An 18892-nucleotide genomic window follows, 5' to 3' on the forward strand; every position below is an offset into this window, starting at 1 on the left:
AGGGTGGGGGAACATGTGTTACATAAGCATTGTTTCTATAGCAACCATTTACAAAGTCACATCCCGTTCCTCTTTTGAAACAGGCTCTGCCCTCTCTCCAGCAGTGCACCAATTGTATCTTGTGTCTGCCTGGTCACATGATCTTCCCACAGAACTTTGCATCTTTGGTCCACTTCTGCTGCACTGAAAGCCATTTAGTGAACCCCGAGCTGAATCTTCAGCCATTGATTAGCTAATTACTTATCATTGCGTGGATTGTATTGATGCACATATTAAAGGATAAAAAACGGCAGCTTAGACTGCTGATTTAAGGATATCTGTTTCAGCACTGGGGAATTGGTCAAAATGATTGAGCCACCTGTGGAGGGACAACCTTAAAACCTGACCTCTTGGGGATTCTTGAGGACTGGAGTTGGGAACCACTGCACGAAGGCAATTTTGAAACATTCTTGGAGTGACAGTCATTTTCAGCTGAAATTTAGTCTCAGTGTATCAAGGTCTTTGCTCCAATGTTTGATCAATGTGTGTGAGCTTGGGAGTTGGGAAATGTTAAAGGGAGCGGTAATATGGAGCAATAGGAGGAGTTATAGGGAGCGGTTATATGGAGCAATAGTTATATGGAGAGGTTATATGGCACAATACGAGGAGTTATAGGGAGGGGTTACATGGAGCTATAGGGAGGGGTTATATGGGGCAATAGGAGGTGTTACTTTCTCCTATTTTTATGCATTAAAAGTTCCACTTATCTGTCAATTTCTGCTTAAAGAAAACAACAACTTTAACTGTAAAATGAAAAACACTTCACAAATGATTAATGAAGTCAATGTTTACTTAGTATTAATACTGTCTCTGAATAACCCCAATGTTTACAGTAGAAGCAAAACAGTGGGGCAGCCATCTTAAATGTGAGCCACAGAAAATACATGAACAGGTGGTGGTTCTTTGTTTTGTTCTCAGAGTGATTTCAGCAAATTTTTACATTAACCCCTTCATTACCAGACGGGCATAAAAAATGCATATACATCGTTCTCCAACATGAGCGACCCTCTTCTGGCAGTGAAGGGGTGAACTGCTGCAATCTGTCTGCAACATGAAACAGATAAATATGTACTAGATTGTATTGGGGGAAAAAATCACCTTTTAAAAGTCTTCTTAGTTCTGTTTTCACCTTAACTTACAATGTCACATTGTTAGTGCTCAACCTTTGCCGTGCTCACTCCTCTCACTATATGCTGCCACATCTGGATTCACCAGTGGAGGGACCAGGTTATAGGCAGAGTGGAGGAGGCTTATGGGAAACTTTGGGTACGTCCCTCTTCCCAAGTCTGTTCTCCGTCCAGTTCCTGCCCTCTCGGAAGTAGTATTCAGCCAACGCGCAGTCATCTTGGAACCAAAGTCTCTGTTTAAAGCCTTGGCAGACCGTAGGCCTTTTTCCAAACGTGGATTGACTCCAGGGCTTGGGTTACAGCAGAAATGTCCCTCTTCTGTTCCTCTCTCGCTTCCTCTCTTCACTCATTCCCAGCGTCCTCTGCAACGGCGCTCTGCGCTTCCGGCTCCCACAGGAAAAACTCGTGCAGTAGGGTGTTAACGGTTTCGGGACACTCCAGCATCACCATATGGCTACCCTCTTCTATCACCTTAAGGAAGGCGATCAGGAGGATCTAGGGGGGGAGAGAGGGAAGGTCCCACTCAGCAACAAACTAAAATCACCCCCTCTCCACTTCTGCATGGTCCCCTCACACACCGACACTGCCATGTGGAGCCTTCCATGTATATACAGACAGTGGCAGTGCCAGGATCCCCTCATACACACAGTCTCTCATACCAGCCTCTCATTATACACACGCTCTGGGTGGGAGTTGGTACCTCTGCCATCCTCTGGTCCTCATCGAGTGGCACAAACTTGTCATGCATGCCATGCACCAGCAAGACGGGCACAGTGAGCTCTGCGTGATACACCTCGTCGCCCTCTGGCCAGTATTGGCCGCTCATCATGGCGCGCAGCACAAAGGAGGACACGTTAAAGGCATTACCCTCTCGCAGGAGCTGCTTCTCTTTGGCACCTTGGCGGGCAAAGCCGGCCCTGGCGGGGGAGAGAGTGGAGAGTTACTACTGAGCCCTCTGTTATTCCAATACTGACCTTTTATGCCATGCAACCCCTTACCAGCCCAAGTATGCCGCATGTAGGTACTACTGCTACTGTACGACTGATCCCTCCACTCAAACCCTACCTGTGTCCTGTAGCATCTTCTGCTATCCTACTGCTGATTCCCCATACACATCTCATGCTGTACTGCGGGCGAAAACTCCTTTCTTCTGACGTCAATGGATGATTACCTTTCTTCTGACGTCAATGGATGATTACCTGTCACTTGTACTGTCCTGAAAAAAGTTCCCTTGAAAGTTCCTTCTATTGGCCTTGGATATATCTGTATATAATGATCGGATCCCTTCTTAGATGTCTATTTTCTAATATAAATATTCCCAATTTGGAAAAACTCACTTGAGGAAGCTCCAAGCCAGGCAGGGAGACAGGCAGTGCAGCACACACGTGGGCATATTAAAGATGGAGCACAGGCTGGGTTCTAGTGCTGTGGGACCTCCCCCGTTGATCATGACCACCTTGTGGACCAAGTCTGGATACTCGTGAGCCAGGAAAGTGCAGAAGGAGACTCTAGAGAGGGGGTGAAAAAACAGGGAGGTCGGTAAGGAGGGAACCTTTTCCAGATGATATCTTGCTGGAAGGCTGTAGAGTGTCTGCCTCTTATGCTCCCTTTGTCTCTACTGAGCACTAATCCTGTTGCCCCTTACATCCACTACTATTTGTTAAACATCCAGCCCTCCAGCATATAAACGAACACTTCAATTTGCATCACTTAAAGCAGCAATCTCACAGTTTGTCAGAAAACACACTTAACAGTCTAACTGGATTCCCCAGTTTGCTAATAGCAATGGTTTAGCTGATTTCCTTTTGTTTATTAGTTACAAGTTAACATTCTTAGGGGCGTCTAAATTGGAAAAGTATTAGTTAACCAGGTGTTTTCCTAACCCTTATCCCACATTGTCCTTAGCAGAGAGCCAATAAATATATGGGATGGGGTGGGGAGGGGGGACTCTGGCTGCACGAGCACTTGCTGATCACACGGTGACATCACACACAAGGGAGCAGCCAGAGCCCATTAAACCCCTCCAAAGTCTAACTTTAAAAAATGATTAAAAAAAAAAATACTTATATTATAAGATTTTAATAAAATAAAAAGCACCAATCCCCCAGATGAGACCCCTTAAACATGGTCAGTGGAATTAGTTCAGTATAGTTCCTAGCATGAATTGGCTCTTGGAGTGGAACCAGGGAGGCACTTGTGATGTGGGAGAATGGTTAGGAATGGAAGGAAGATAAGAATATTTGTTATTCTGTCTCTGAAGCTCCTATTTGGTCATCTGCATTTAACCACTACACTGACAGTGGAGCCAGCAAAGCATTGGAAATCCTTTTTTTTTTTTTTTTTTAATAACATTGGGGTATTTTAAAGTCTCGGTCATATTCCCTTCTCTCCAGTGGCTGAGGTGGGTAAATAAAGTGGTTCTGTGCCACACTACCAAAAAAACAGCTGTGCTTTGAGCTTCAAATAAAAGGTTTCAGTACTCGATACCCCCCTTCAGATTTACATGTTTAGTATTTCTTCACAAAAAAAAATTTCTGCAAGTCCTGCACAAAATAATCTTATCCTCATATTTTGGTTTGCAAATCCTACTTCTAACACCAACTCACCCATACGAATGCCCCACCAGGATGTTCCTCTTCTTGGCGTAGCGCTTGAACACGCTCCTCACATCCTCTGCGATAGCAGAGAAGGTGTAAGCAGCACCGATCTGCGGGGCAGCACTGGCCCCATGCCCCACCAAATCCAACGCCACCACCTCGTAACCGAGCTTGGAGAAGAAGTCCAGCTGCTCCTTCCAAATGTCCAGGGACCCCCCGACTCCGTGGATGAAGAACACAACCACGTCTGAGTGGGTGCCCTTGCAGCCCGTCACACGTTTTTGGCAGTCGACCAGCACCACCTTCTTGGGTTTGCGTTTTCGGCGCTTGCCGGTGGGCACTTCGCCTTCTTTCACCACTACGCTATCGTTGCCCATGCTGTTGAAGTCAGACAGCTCCACCTCCAGAGTCCCGGCTGGTTCAGAGTTCCCGTTCTGGCACTGCAGGATCTCAGAGTGCAGGGTGGCACCAAGGTTCTCAATGACCAGCTGGCCGTTGCGGTAGACGGTGATCCGGCGCTTGCAATGCACCAGCCCACGCCCCGGGTTCTTTCCCTCCTCCGGTACTTCCAGCCCGCCGCCTGGGCGGGACGGCAAAATGTGCCGCACTCTCAGGACCCGGCCCGGCTTCACCTCCAGGAAGTCGTAGCCGTCGCTGGTCTCTAGAGTGTCCGATGGTCCCACGGAGTTGGGGGTTTTGCCTGTCAGGCAGTACATGATGCGTTCTGCTAAGCTGGTCAGCATGGTGTGTCCTGCGGGGTAGTAAGAGAGCAGAGTGACACAGGGCAGCAGCAGTGCAAGCCTCCCCTTCCCCCTTACAGTGGCAGCATGCATGTAACCTTCCAATGAACGCAGTGCCAGCCCCCCCATCGCCCTGCAGCGGCAGTAAAAGTCGCAAAAAACCCTCTTTTTCAAACTGGTATAACATTAATAATAACGACAACTTTATTTACATAGCCCTTTCCTCCCAATGGGAAGCAACGTTTAACACATTTAAAGCTTACAGGTTAAAACATGTAAAAATGTATTTTGCTTTCGTTTATATCGGTCGTGGGATGGGGGGAGGGTGACTAAGTATTGCTTTGTCCAGCACAGTGATAGGTTCATCAGATTTCTACAGACCCTTCCTAATCCAAGGACCTACTCGGAAGGGGGAGCAGGTTAAAGAGGGATCAAGGCAACAGAGCCAACCCTGAACAAACGTGGACAACCATTTTCAGCATCAAAGACAAATGGCATCTTTTCCTCCCCCCTCTCCTGGGAGCCTCGCTGATTTGCAGCATCTCATGGACTTCATTAGAGTCTCGCTGATAAAAACCAGCACGTGTCTCAGCCCCCAGATCTCACCGATTTCAGCCCATGTATCACTGTCTGCAGTTCACTTTGGTCACACGTTGGAGCACAGCCACTCCGGGTGCAGTGAAAGGCAATAGTGGGGGTTATTCATTCAACGGTGATAGCACCGGTTGGGGCACTATCATCAGAAACCTAGCGCCCCTGTTGGCACAATTGCAGTTTAATGAATAACCCCCTAGTTTAGTGGTAGCCAACTCCAGTCCTCAAGGGCCACCAAGAGGTCAGGATATCCCTGCTTCAGCACAGGTGACTCCGTCACACCATCTTCGCTCTTATGCCCTCAATTAGAGGCCCTGAGGAGCAGATGCTGTAGTGTGGCCAACTCCAGTCCTCAACAGCTACCAACAGGTCTGGTTTTCAGGTTCTTTGACTGAGCCACTGATTGAGCTACCTGTGCTGAAGCAGGGATATCATGAAAACCTGACCTATTGGTGGCCCTTGAGGACGGGAGTTGGCTACCCCAGAACTAGTTAATAGATGGCAGATGCTGTCTGTGGATCTCAACCACCCACCCCCTCAATACACAATGTTCTGACTGTGCTCATTTGCAATGCTAATCCACAAAGGACCACAATGCATTGCAAGAGGATACAGGTCTCCTGGGAAATAAACCAATTATATTTCCAATTTAACAGGTTGGTTTTTTTAATGGCTATCCTTTTGATCCCATTTACAAACTTTGTTTTCAAATCTTCTAGCAGTTTTTACATCTCATTGATGCAGAACATATTTTTGCTGGGCCTCTTAAATATGGCCACTATGGCAAATTTGCCTTATAACTCAACCCCGATCCCTGCAGTATTTATACCTTGCTTAAGTCTGAACACTTAACTAAAAAAAAAAAAAAATGTCCATAGTAAACAAATGCTTAGGAAGTTTTTACAATCTTTATCTAATATGTTTTAGTGATAAGACTGTTTGTCACTCATCAAAATTATTAGTTTAGCTCAGTCTGTTTGTTTGCAAAGTAATTATGGTACCATCATCGGTGAGATGTTTTTACAAGATACAAATAAGTAAAACAGTAACTTTAAGGGGGATTTATTCTTTCTAGGGAATCCGATTATAACTGAAAAGTTGTTTCAAAACCCTTTTTTTTGGTTATGTAGGACTGCTTCTTTGAATCAGATGTAATGGAACACGTTAACATCAGGCACGGAGTTACATAGCAAGCTGAATGCTCCCACCCCATTGCAAATCCTGTATGTGTTAGAATATTTTCACACCGCTCCCTACAGCTATTCATGGATTCAGCGAAGGGGCCAACAGCAGCTCAGCCACAATTTAACCCTTAATAAGCCAGCACGCTAGCATCACTTCTGAGCTGATGCTGACAGAGTGATGCTGTCGCCATGGTTACCAGATGCAGTAACCATAGCTATTGGTAAGATAAGGACCACTTGATTTAACTAGTTGTGTAGCTGTGCAATACCTAATGTAATATGCTTCATGGGCCGATGTTTAACCTCACAGTGTTATTGATAACACCAAGTGCTGGTCTTGTGCATGCCGCATGGTCCTTCTCAATGAAGCTTTGTGCTGAATGTTTGCTGATTTCTTAAAAAAAGAGATGAATACCTTGTACATAACACAAAATGATCAATTATTAACATGGCTGCAGGCAGCTTTCCCGGGGCCCATGACTAAAGTTTCCACTAGGCCCCCCTCCAATATCGACAACCTTTGTAAGACCCCCCTCTATTTCTTATACCCCTCTCTCATACCACCCTCCCTCTTGCCCCCCCCCCCCCATCTCTCTCTCCCCCCCACCTCCCCTCCCCCAAAACACACACCTCTTATCTTGGGGGGGCACGTCGGTCCCGTGCGGATGCGGAAGTTGGGCCTGACTGCCGGGCAGGCTCAACTTCCGACGCGGACCGGCAGGACTGGAGGGGAAAGGCAAGAGAGAGGCCCCCACCAACTATAGGCCCGGTGGGAGAGAGACTCCCTCAGCAGCTGGGGCCCGGCAGTCGGACGCATTTGTTGGGCCTGACCTCTGGCAGAGCCTAACTTCCAGTGCCGGTAGGCCAGGCCCCCACATCAACCAGGCCCAGGACAGTGGTTCCAGCCCTACCCCCCTCTTGGCGGCCCTGGTTATTAATAGTTCATATTCTCATGGCTACCAGGTGCTACATAGCAAGCCACTGGAAACAGACGAACCCTCCACCAGTATCATAAATAGAATTAAATAGAATTAAGAGCGTTATGTTAATGGAGAGGCTCTCCAGTTCTCTCTCTGGAACCTATGATAGCTTCAACCTGGGGCCCTCGGATTAATGACAAGTACTCCTAATTATCTATGCATGTAAACAATCATGTACTTTTACCGTTGACTTAGGGTTACCAGACAGTCCCGGTTGTGCCGGGACAGTCCCAGTTTTCGGTCGGCGCTTGCCGTTTGCGCATTCGCAACATTTGCATGGTTTGTCACGGGAAAAATATGGTCACCCTACATGGACCTGCAAAATGTATAAAGGTAACTTGGCAGATCCTATTTCTTGTATTGAATTAAGTATTTTCTAGCAAAGTGTATAACCAGATGAACTGGCTGTGATGTATTAAATGTACCCACGTCCGGTTTTCTCCTTTCTGTATCCTATCCCTACGGTCACTTGCGTGGGGTCCCGCAGAGCTGTCACTTGCGTGGGGTCCCGCAGAGCTGTCACTTGCGTGGGGTCCCGCAGAGCTGTCACTTGCGTGGGGTCCCGCAGAGCTGTCACTTGCGTGGGGTCCCGCAGAGCTGTCACTTGCGTGGGATCCCGCAGAGCTGTCACTTGCGTGGGGTCACGCAGAGCTGTCACTTGCGTGGGGTCACGCAGAGCTGTCACTTGCGTGGGGTCCCGCAGAGCTGTCACTTGCGTGGGGTCCCGCAGAGCTGTCACTTGCGTGGGGTCATGCAGAGCTGTCACTTGCGTGGGGTCCCGCAGAGCTGTCACTTGCGTGGGGTCACGCAGAGCTGTCACTTGCGTGGGATCCCGCAGAGCTGTCACTTGCGTGGGGTCACGCAGAGCTGTCACTTGCGTGGGGTCACACAGAGCGGTCACTTGCGTGGGGTCCCGCAGAGCTGTGTCTTGCGTGGGGTCACGCAGAGCGGTCACTTGCGTGGGGTCACGCAGAGCTGTCACTTGCGTGGGGTCACGCAGAGCTGTCACTTGCGTGGGGTCCCGCAGAGCTGTCACTTGCGTGGGGTCACACAGAGCGGTCACTTGCGTGGGGTCACGCAGAGCTGTCACTTGCGTGGGGTCATGCAGAGCTGTCACTTGCGTGGGGTCACACAGAGCGGTCACTTGCGTGGGGTCCCGCAGAGCTGTGTCTTGCGTAGGGTCACGCAGAGCTGTCACTTGCGTGGGGTCACGCAGAGCTGTCACTTGCGTGGGGTCACGCAGAGCTGTCACTTGCGTGGGGCCCCGCAGAGCTGTCACTTGCGTGGGGTCACGCAGAGCTGTCACTTGCGTGGGGTCCCGCAGAGCTGTCACTTGCGTGGGGTAACGCAGAGCTGTCACTTGCGTGGGGTCACGCAGAGCTGTCACTTGCGTGGGGTCACGCAGAGCTGTCACTTGCGTGGGGTCACGCAGAGCTGTCACTTGCGTGGGGTCACGCAGAGCTGTCACTTGCGTGGGGTCACGCAGAGCTGTCACTTGCGTGGGGCCCCGCAGAGCTGTCACTTGCGTGGGGTCACGCAGAGCTGTCACTTGCGTGGGGTCCCGCAGAGCTGTCACTTGCGTGGGGTCACGCAGAGCTGTCACTTGCGTGGGGCCCCGCAGAGCTGTCACTTGCGTGGGGTCACGCAGAGCTGTCACTTGCGTGGGGTCACACAGAGCTGTCACTTGCGTGGGGCCCCGCAGAGCTGTCACTTGCGTGGGGTCACGCAGAGCTGTCACTTGCGTGGGGTCCCGCAGAGCTGTCACTTGCGTGGGGTCACGCAGAGCTGTCACTTGCGTGGGGTCACGCAGAGCTGTCACTTGCGTGGGGTCACGCAGAGCTGTCACTTGCGTGGGGTCACGCAGAGCTGTCACTTGCATGGGGTCACGCAGAGCTGTCACTTGCATGGGGTCACGCAGAGCTGTCACTTGCGTGGGGTCACACAGAGCTGTCACTTGCGTGGGGTCACGCAGAGCTGTCACTTGCGTGGGGTCACACAGAGCTGTCACTCAGTAGGCTGTGTTGGATGTGATGATTCAGAGATAGACAAATCCGTGTGCTCAGAACACAGCTCTGACCTACTTATTTGATAGGCGGTGTCACTGTGTCTGTGAGACCGGGAACACAGTATGTGAGAGGTTAAGGACTCTGCAGATCTGTAGTAATTGAGAGGTTAAGTGATGCTCTGCAGATCTGTAGTAATAGAGAGGTTACATGATGCTCTGGAGATCTTTAATGTTTAAAAGGTTATGCGATAATCTGCAGGTTATTAGCAGAATAAGAGGCTCTGCAAGTCTCCATACTAACTAAGTGATGTTCTGCAGAGGTAAGCAATGCTCTGCAGACTTCTTAGTATAGGAAAATATGCAATGCTCCGCAGGCCTCTTAGTATACGAAACTATGTAATGCAATGCAGGCCTCAGTATAGGGAAACTATGTAATGCAATGCTCTGCAGGCCTCAGTATAGGGAAACTATGTAATGCAATGCTCTGCAGGCCTCTTAGTATACGAAACTATGTAATGCAATGCTCTGAAAAAAAGTGGGTGAAAGTGCGCTACTAGAAATCAACCCAAATATTAATCACACAAAACCCAAGTGAAATGGTGAAGAAACACCATTTGTGGTTTTTTAATACAATGCTCTGCAGGCCTCTTAGTATAGGAAACTATGTAATGCAATGCTCTGCAGGCCTCTTAGTATAGGAAACTATGTAATGCAATGCTCTGCAGGCCTCTTAGTATAGGAAACCATGTAGTGCAATGCTCTGCAGGCCTCTTAGTATAGGAAACTATGTAGTGCAATGCTCTGCAGGCCTGTTAGTATAGGAAACTGTGCAATGCAATGCTCTGCAGGCCTGTTAGTATAGGAAACTATGCAATGCAATGCTCTGCAGGCCTCTTAGTATAGGAAACTATGTAATGCAATTCTCTGCAGGCCTCTTAGTATAGGAAACTATGCAATGCAATGCTCTGCAGGCCTCTTAGTATAGGAAACTATGCAATGCAATGCTCTGCAGGCCTCTTAGTATAGGAAACTATGCAATGCTCTGCAGGCCTCTTAGTATAGGAAACTATATAATGCAATGGTCTGCAGGCCTCTTAGTATAGGAAACTATGTAATGCAATGCTCTGCAGGCCTCTTAGTAAAGGGAAAGTATGTAATGCAATGCTCTGCATGCCTCTTAGTATAGGAAACTATGTAGTGCAATGCTCTGCAGGCCTCAGTATAGGAAACTATGTAATGCAATGCTCTGCAGGCCTCTTAGTATAGGAAACTATGTAATGCAATGCTCTGCAGGCCTCTTAGTATAGGAAAGTATGTAATGCAATGCTCTGCAGGCCTTTTAGTAAAGGGAAACTATGTAATGCAATGCTCTGCATGCCTCTTAGTATAGGAAACTATGTAATGCAATGCTCTGCAGGCCTCTTAGTATAGGAAACTATGTAATGCAATGCTCTGCATGCCTAGCAGGAAGAAGGGAGAAGAGATTCTGTACAGGCCTCGGTTTATCTCTGCAGGCAAAAGCAATAAACAACGCTATCTCTATCCAGGGAAATGGTTATGCAATGCTCTGCTCTGCATTTCATAACAGCTATATCATCATTCACCTGCCCCATAAAATAGAGACTAACGCAGATATATAAATACATTACACCACAAATCAATGATCCAGAAACCTATAGTCAATGAACAAGAATGCATACACATATATATATATATATATATATATATATATATATATATATAAAAAGGTGATATAACACACAAATATTAACATATATAATCACTATCACCCCATACAAAACCCTAAGTTTTTTAATATGAATTTCTGATGTTTCTGCATCATTTTGATATTTATAGAGCCACATTTATAATAACCCACATTTTCAGTATGTGATATTTAAGAATGTTGTAATGATTTTTAGACCAGCGTTATTTTAATTTCAGATTAATATGTACAGCCTTGCTATTCAGGAACATTATTAAGAAATGCTTTGATGTGTATGTTCAGCTTTTGATATGAGTATTTGCAATATAAACATATAAAACATTGTTACCAAGAATATGTATAAGACATACTAGTATTTGCTTAGAGTAGATTATATCATAACACTAAAAGATGATATATATATATATATATATATATATATAATTCAGGTTGCTACTTATATCTGTAAGAAAGCTGATATGTGTCAAGATACTTCTATAAAATATACATAATAACAACATTATAATGTGCAGCTTGCTACCTATGAAATCCTGGTCACACCTTAAGTTATTGAAATAATATTGAGAGAGGCAGTCTGCACCTTTAATGATGATAATAGTCAGATTGCTAGTTATGTTATTTGCAAGAACATGCATAGCATATGTACAGAGCCCTGCTGAATAAGCAGTGTTATGCCTCTGTTCTCTCCACCTTCAAACTTAAACACAAGCGTTTTCCAATGACACCTGCATAATATGCACAACAATGACATAGAACATACAAGATAGAAGATAGGCGAGACCTTACCTCATTTATTGCAAGAAGAGTCAGAATTGAGGCTGTCTGTGCAAGGGATTTATTTGCAGACAGGGAGATCTGGTTAGTTGAGGAGGGGGAGAAAGGGATCAAATCCTGCAGTGCCAATCCAGTGGAATCTGCTACTCAGGTTCTAATTCTCCTGTCCTACACCCTGTGATTTGGTTCACTCTGTGACATGGGCAATTAAAGGTAGTGGTGTGTTTTTACACAGCCTGACTGCCAACACGGTGTTCCCCATCTCTGCTACCCTATACCCCACAAGCATCTATGGGATAAGGCTGCCCTGTAGCCTTGGTTTCTTCTGCCCTTCCATGCTGTTGCCATACAGAATCCAATACAGTCCCTCCCTGGAGGTGTGTGTAGAGAAGGATAGTGAAAATACTGCACCTATCATCAGCTTTTGCAGATAGTCTCCAGCAGCCAATAGGATTTGCATGGGAGATACCACCACCCTTAGTAACGGTGCTGGGTTCTGTTGGTTATATAGGATGTGACAGTTAACCCCTTCTCTGTTGGGAAGTTTTTAAGGACCAGTTTTACAGAAACTGCCACCCTAATGGCATTATCTGTGCCTAATCACATGCTTTGTTGATACATAATCCAGTCGTTTGCTGATTTGTAGAACTATTGTTGTTAAAATATTTTTCCTAAAAGATCCTTTATACTTCAACCCTGAGGAATAACAACTTTAAAAAAAAAACGTATATATATAGAGCAAGTGGAAATATTATTATATGCTCAGGTCTGCAACCCCGGCTTTCACCATTATCACACAGCACTTCCACTGCAGTAAGGGATTCTGGGAAATGACATGCAAATGAGCACACAGTGCCACCTTTTGCTTCAAACCCATTCAACATGGTTCCCTATAGGCTTAGGCTTGCTGCATGGTCACAGCTTTGAGCACAGCCAGGGTTAAGATGCATAGCCAGCAAACCCACCCACAGACAGCCGTTTCGACCTTAATGGGTCTCCTCAGTGTGGGGTTGGTTATACAGGCCATGCAAAAATAAAGCAAGGATAGTTTTTACCATACTTAGTTAAGTTATGGTGGGTAAAAAAACACCATAACTTAACTAAGTATATATATATATATATATATATATATATATATATATATATATATATATATAATCAGAAAATAAATAGATGATACCGTTCTGTGGCTAACGAAATGCTTTTATTTGTGCGAGCTTTCGAGATACACTGATCTCTTCTTCCTGCGATGTTACAATGAATGAAGCAAGGATAACTTAAAAACAGTGTCTCTTGGAATGTTATCTGTGCTTGTCCTTCCCCCGGTGTGGATGTGTTTTATGGCTAGAGGTGTCAAAGGGTAACTGAAAGCAAGTGAAGAAAGAGTGTGTATGTGTATCAGTGTGAATAAAAATGAATGGAGAGCCCACAGTATAAACATTGCTCTACACAAGGTGTGTGTGGAGTGAGAGGGATATAAATGGTGTGGGTGGGTGTGGAAATGTGAGAGTTTGTAGCACAACTAAAAGTGTGTGTGGATACTATATGGTCCCTATTGGTGTATATGGATGGAAAAATAAGGAGTATTAGTATGTGTGAGAGACAGCTGTGTGTGCATACATATAGCACAGTATGTACAGACATGGCCTTTAGCGCTCATGGGAAGAGAGTTCGCTAGTGTCAGTAATGACTCATAAAATTTCGATCTCTGTTTAGGCCACTGCTAAGTGTCCCGAACAGTTGCATAAATTTGTATTCATGCAACCGTCTCTCTTTCGGGGTTTTAAGATTACCTTTGAGTATGGCAACCCTCAGATCGTTCATCTTATGGCCAGAGTCAGAGAAATGTTCGCCAACAGGACTGTCTCTTGTTCCGCGTGTGATGCTGTGGCGATGCAGGTTCATTCTCTTGTTTAGCCGCTGTCCTGTCTCACCTATGTAGTAGCAGCCCCCTGGGCATTTCATGCACATGATGAGGTACACGACATTGCTGGAGGAACAGGTGAACCCTCCTCTGATTTTGTATTCCCGATTCTGGTGTGGTATTTGTATTGTGTCCGCTGTGTAGAGCATTGCGCAGGTTTTGCATCTTGGGTCCTGGCATGGTTTTGTCCCGCATTCAGTTGTACTGCTGAATACTTTACTCCTCACCATAATATTCTTGAGATTATGGGGTTGTCTGTATGATAATAAGGGTGCTTCAGGGAAGACCTGTTGCAGTCTTGTATCTTCCTGGAGGATGGGTTGTAGTTTCCTGGCGATCTTGCGTAGGGCTCCTAGGTGTGGGTTATATGTGACCACCAAAGGAACCCTGTCGCTTGTCTCCTTCTGTTTGTATTCAAGGAGATCACTTCTTGGTATTCTGGTGGCTTTGTGAATTTGCTGGTCTACAATTCTGTGGTTATATCCATGGTTTATAAAGTCTGATCTCAAGGCTTTAATCCGCTGGTCTCTGTCTGCTGTGTCGGAGCATATCCGGTTGTATCGTATGGCTTGACTGTAGATGGTTGCATGTTTGGTGTGTGTCGGGTGGAAGCTGTTGTCCCTCAAATAGCTGGCTCTGTCTGTAGGTTTGCAATATACAGAAGTCTGTAGTTGGTTGTTCTTTATAGTAATGGTGGTGTCTAGAAAATGTACTTCATCCGGAGAATGGGTGAGTTTGAGGTTGATGGTCGGGTGGAAAGTATTGAAGTTGTCATAGAACTGTAGGAGGTCCTGTTCGCCAGAGGTCCAAATCAGGAGGATGTCATTGATGTAGCGAAGGTATGTAAGGGGTTTCAAGTGACAGGTGGACAGAAAGTCACTTTCCAGTTTTGCGCATAACAGATTGGCATACTGTGTGCTACAAACTCTCACATTTCCACACCCACCCACACCATTTATATCCCTCTCACTCCACACACACCTTGTGTAGAGCACTGTTTATACTGTGGGCTCTCCATTCATTTTTATTCACACTGATACACATACACACTCTTTCTTCACTTGCTTTCAGTTACCCTTTGACACCTCTAGCCATAAAACACATCCACACCGGGGGAAGGACAAGCACAGATGACATTCCAAGAGACACTGTTTTTAAGTTATCCTTGCTTCATTCATTGTAACATCGCCGGAAGAAGAGATCAGTGAATCTCGAAAGCTCGCACAAATAAAAGCATTTCGTTAGCCACAGAACGGTATCATCTATTTATTTTCTGATTATTGAAGCTCGGCTAACACGGTACTGATACCTCTACATGTATATATATATATATATATATATATATCCCCCTTTTTTCTTGTGTATTCTCACCCCCATGTTTTTCCTCCACTCCTCTCCCTGTATATATTGTTTTTGATAGTGTATAGTTCTGTTTGATGAGATGTACTCTCCATGCCTTAATTAGGGGCAATTCTGTATTGCATCTTTTTTTTCAATACATCATTCATTTTCAAATGGACATTTGTCTGATTCTCATTTAGACTGCGTGCTGAGAACCTTTATATCGTTTTGTGATATAATTACATTGGACTAGAGACTATCTTCCGCTATAAAGTCGTCCGCCGTGGAGATTCAATTTCTTGACGCATATACATCGTGCAGCGCGCGCATGCGTTTTTTTGCTTTTTAGAAAAAAAATGATATATATAAAATAAAAATATATAATACATTTGCTATATTTTGTTTCATGGAAGTAAGTGTCTTAATCGATCACATTGGGATTTTCAAATACAAATAGAAACCCCATTCACTACTAAAATCTGTTTAAAGGACCCTCCTCCTCTCTCTCCGAGAACTCGGTTACAAATGCATTACGCCCCCCCACGGAGAGTTCAAACCCAGGAGTTTCACCCCTATAAAAAAAAGGAGATTAACCACTTCAGTACTGGAGAGACCAGCAACATATTGCTAAGCAAAGGCGTTAGGACCACCACGGGAACCAAAGCACAGGTGCTTCACCCTACAAGAGCTGGAGATTAACCTCTTCCACGCTGCAGTGGTTAAGGATAGCTGGTGGTAACGTAACTCCTGCAGTGCTAATACTTAAAATGACCGATATGCCGTACTCACACGTTATCTGCCTGTCGTTCTGTCTGAGCGGTCACAGCTGCTGTCAGTGACATCTCTCCCCATGCTGTATTTATTTTGGCTGTCTCAGAAACTCTGTTGGTGTACTCTCCCGCTCTCTGATTGGCTGGCGGGCTGTCCCTGGGTGTCACCGTCAGGTTATGACACGTGCGGGTAACACTGTTATTATTTGATGGCGTAACAAAATAAAAAGGTTAACCGGTTTTAAGCAGGCAGGTATTTAACCCTAGTGTAGCCAGCAAAGCCTTGCGAGGCAGCCTTAGGCTTCGGCCCCAGAGGCCACGGCTGCGCGTGCGTCGGAGCGTGCACCCATTTCAGCCGCAAACCTGTGGTCTGCGGCTGTGCTTTCACAGCAGAGCAGGAGATCCGATAGGGGGCGGGTGGCGGCCATGATGTCATGCGGCTGGTTCGCCCTCATTGGCTGAACAACCGCCGTGACGTGGCCAATGCTCGGCCTCCACAAAAAAAGACAAAAATCTTTCGGCCAAAAGCCAAAAACATTTCGGCTTGTGCGCGCACACGCCGACTTGGGTCTGTCCCATAGAGGGCTGCGCCTTGTGTGCGGCGCACACACCGTAGCGCGCACCGCAGCGGCCACTGGGGACCTGGCCTTAAGGATTATTAACCAGTTAGTTGACCTTCGCAATGTGACACTGTCCCATCTGACAGCTAAAGGGTCAACATCATATCATAAGGCTGTAGCATTAAATGAATAATCACTCCGAGGACCAAAGTGTCCCAATGGCAGTGACATGTATAAGGGATCAGTCACTCCTAGGACCATAGTGTCCTAATGGCAATGACATGTATAAGGGATCAGTCACTCCTAGGACCATAGTGTCCTAATGGCAGTAACATGTATAAGGGATCAGTCCCTCCTAGGACCATAGTGTCCTAATGGCAGTAACATGTATAAGGGATCAGTCCCTCCTAGGACCATAGTGTCCTAATGGCAGTAACATGTATAAGGGATCAGTCCCTCCTAGGACCATAGTGTCCTAATGGCAGGGACATGTTTAAGGGGTTCACTCTCCGAGGACCAAAGTGTCCTAATGGCAGTAACATGTAAAAGGGATCAGTCCCTCCTAGGACCATAGTGTCCTAATGGCAGGGACATGTTTAAGGGGTCAGTCACTCCTAGGACCATAGTGTACTAATGGCAGTGACATGTTTAAGGGGTTCACTCTCCGAGGACCATAGTGTCCTAATGGCAGGGACATGTTTAAGGGGACAGTCACTCCTAGGACCATAGTATCCTAATGGCAGGGACATGTTTAAGGGAACAGTCACTCCTAGGACCATAGTGTCCTAATGGCAGTGACATGTTTAAGGGATCAGTCCCTCCTAGGACCATAGGATACTAATTGTAATGACATGTTTAAGGGATCAGTCACTCCTAGGACCATAGGATACTAATTGTAATGACATGTTTAAGGGATCACACCTGAGTAGTTGATGCCTTTTTTTTTCTTTTACAAATCTGACACCTATAACTATATTTTCTATAAAGTATTACAGTTAGTTTGTAAAATAAGGTGAGCTGAGAATTGGGGAGCGGGTTGATTGTCTAAAGTCAAACACTTTGCACAGGCAGAGCCCCCTCTCCCCTTCTGCCTGTCTTTATCAACACCCAAATAAGGACAGGGTGGGCTAAGGGTGAAGGGAACACTTAATTGACAAACACTTTCCCCTTCAGGTGCACAAGAAATGCAAATTTGTCATCAATATCCAATGAAAGAAAAGGAGACAAATATTTGCTTGTAGCACAGTTAGATTAGTTTAAGACAGACTATAAGAATGATACCTTGGTCATACATTCTTCCATGTGCTTTGGCATACATACTGTACATCCTACGCTCAGTTACACAGTGTCCTTAGAAAGCAGTGATGATGTCATCATAAAGCATGCCCCGCTGTGATGTTGTCATACACATGGCAGCATTATGTCACTCAACATCGCCAACTTTTTAACTCTTTCCGTCTATTGTTTATTTACGATGCCCGTTGATCCTATTCTGTAATCCTTCTCTGACTGCATATTGTGTAGAGAGAGAGATACAGAAAACCAGGCTCTCACATATGTGTAGATAAAGGTGGTAATAGGGTGCAGACCGTCCAGGTGTCTGCAAGGCAGCACATCTGATAGGAGAAAACAGGACAGGCACTCCAAGATCCAAAGGTGAAATTTATTCTTCTACGTTTCAGCTCCCAACGGAGCGGTGCTCTTGATAAAGCCTCCGTTGGGAGCCGAAACATTGAGGAATAAATGTCACCTTTGGATCTTGGAGTGCCTGTCCTGTTTTCTTTTTATATATTAACTCATTAGAAGGCAGTCACTTATTAGATGGCAGTCTCACTCATTGGAGGAGAGGTTCACTAATTTTAACAAGTATTCTCTTAGATTTTGAATAAAGAATAGATTCTCACTCTTTAAAGTGAAAAACTTTACATTCAAATTAAATTTTTTCTCCAGAAAACTGCAAGGCTGCGCTTATAGTCCCGACTACGGCGACACGACGGCGTGACGTCATCTATCGCCGTTGTAAAAGCGATTTCTGCTTATAGAGTAGGAGACAAAAGATGGAGACCGGGGTGCGTGGTGGGGGTGTGGCAGGGGCGTGGCCGTGAGTGGTTCGCCCTCATTGGCTGAACCACTCACATGCCGCTGACGTCATGCCGAAAAAAACTTTTTCCATTGATTTCAGCGCTGTATTTTGCCCACTATAGGCGCACGCGTCGGATTAAATCAACTTGTTTTGACGCGATGCGCCATCGCCGTAGCCGGGACTATAAACGCGGCCTAAGCTATAAATAAAATAAATAATAATGACTCAGTATGTGACATTAATACAACAAAAGCTGGATATCCCTGTGATGCAGACATTATTAATAAATAACATTATGACATTGCTAATTACAATACATTATTGCTAATTGTCTAAAGATTACTGAGAATATTACTGGCATAGTAGTGACATGCACAGTATGTAACAGCTTGTTGCAAAGAAACTACAACTCCCAGATGCCCCCGCGAGAAGACACGTGATTGGGCGC

General features: G+C 45.8%; 1 protein-coding gene across 1 annotated transcript; it reads right to left on the reverse strand.

The window, feature by feature from the left end:
- Positions 1–811: 811 nt before the first annotated feature.
- Positions 812–12161, reverse strand: ABHD8 (abhydrolase domain containing 8). The gene is made up of 5 exons (XM_075611093.1): positions 11779–12161; positions 3773–4514; positions 2504–2674; positions 1867–2083; positions 812–1661 (listed from the first exon to the last, which is right to left on the reverse strand). Exons 2-5 carry the CDS (start codon positions 4504–4506, stop codon positions 1509–1511), a joined length of 1275 nt encoding a protein of 424 aa, XP_075467208.1. The 5' UTR covers positions 4507–4514; positions 11779–12161; the 3' UTR covers positions 812–1508.
- Between the last annotated feature and the right edge of the window lie 6731 nt (positions 12162–18892).

The sequence above is a fragment of the Ascaphus truei genome, chromosome 8, assembly GCF_040206685.1.
Source record: "Ascaphus truei isolate aAscTru1 chromosome 8, aAscTru1.hap1, whole genome shotgun sequence".
NCBI classification, from domain to species: Eukaryota; Metazoa; Chordata; class Amphibia; order Anura; family Ascaphidae; genus Ascaphus; species Ascaphus truei.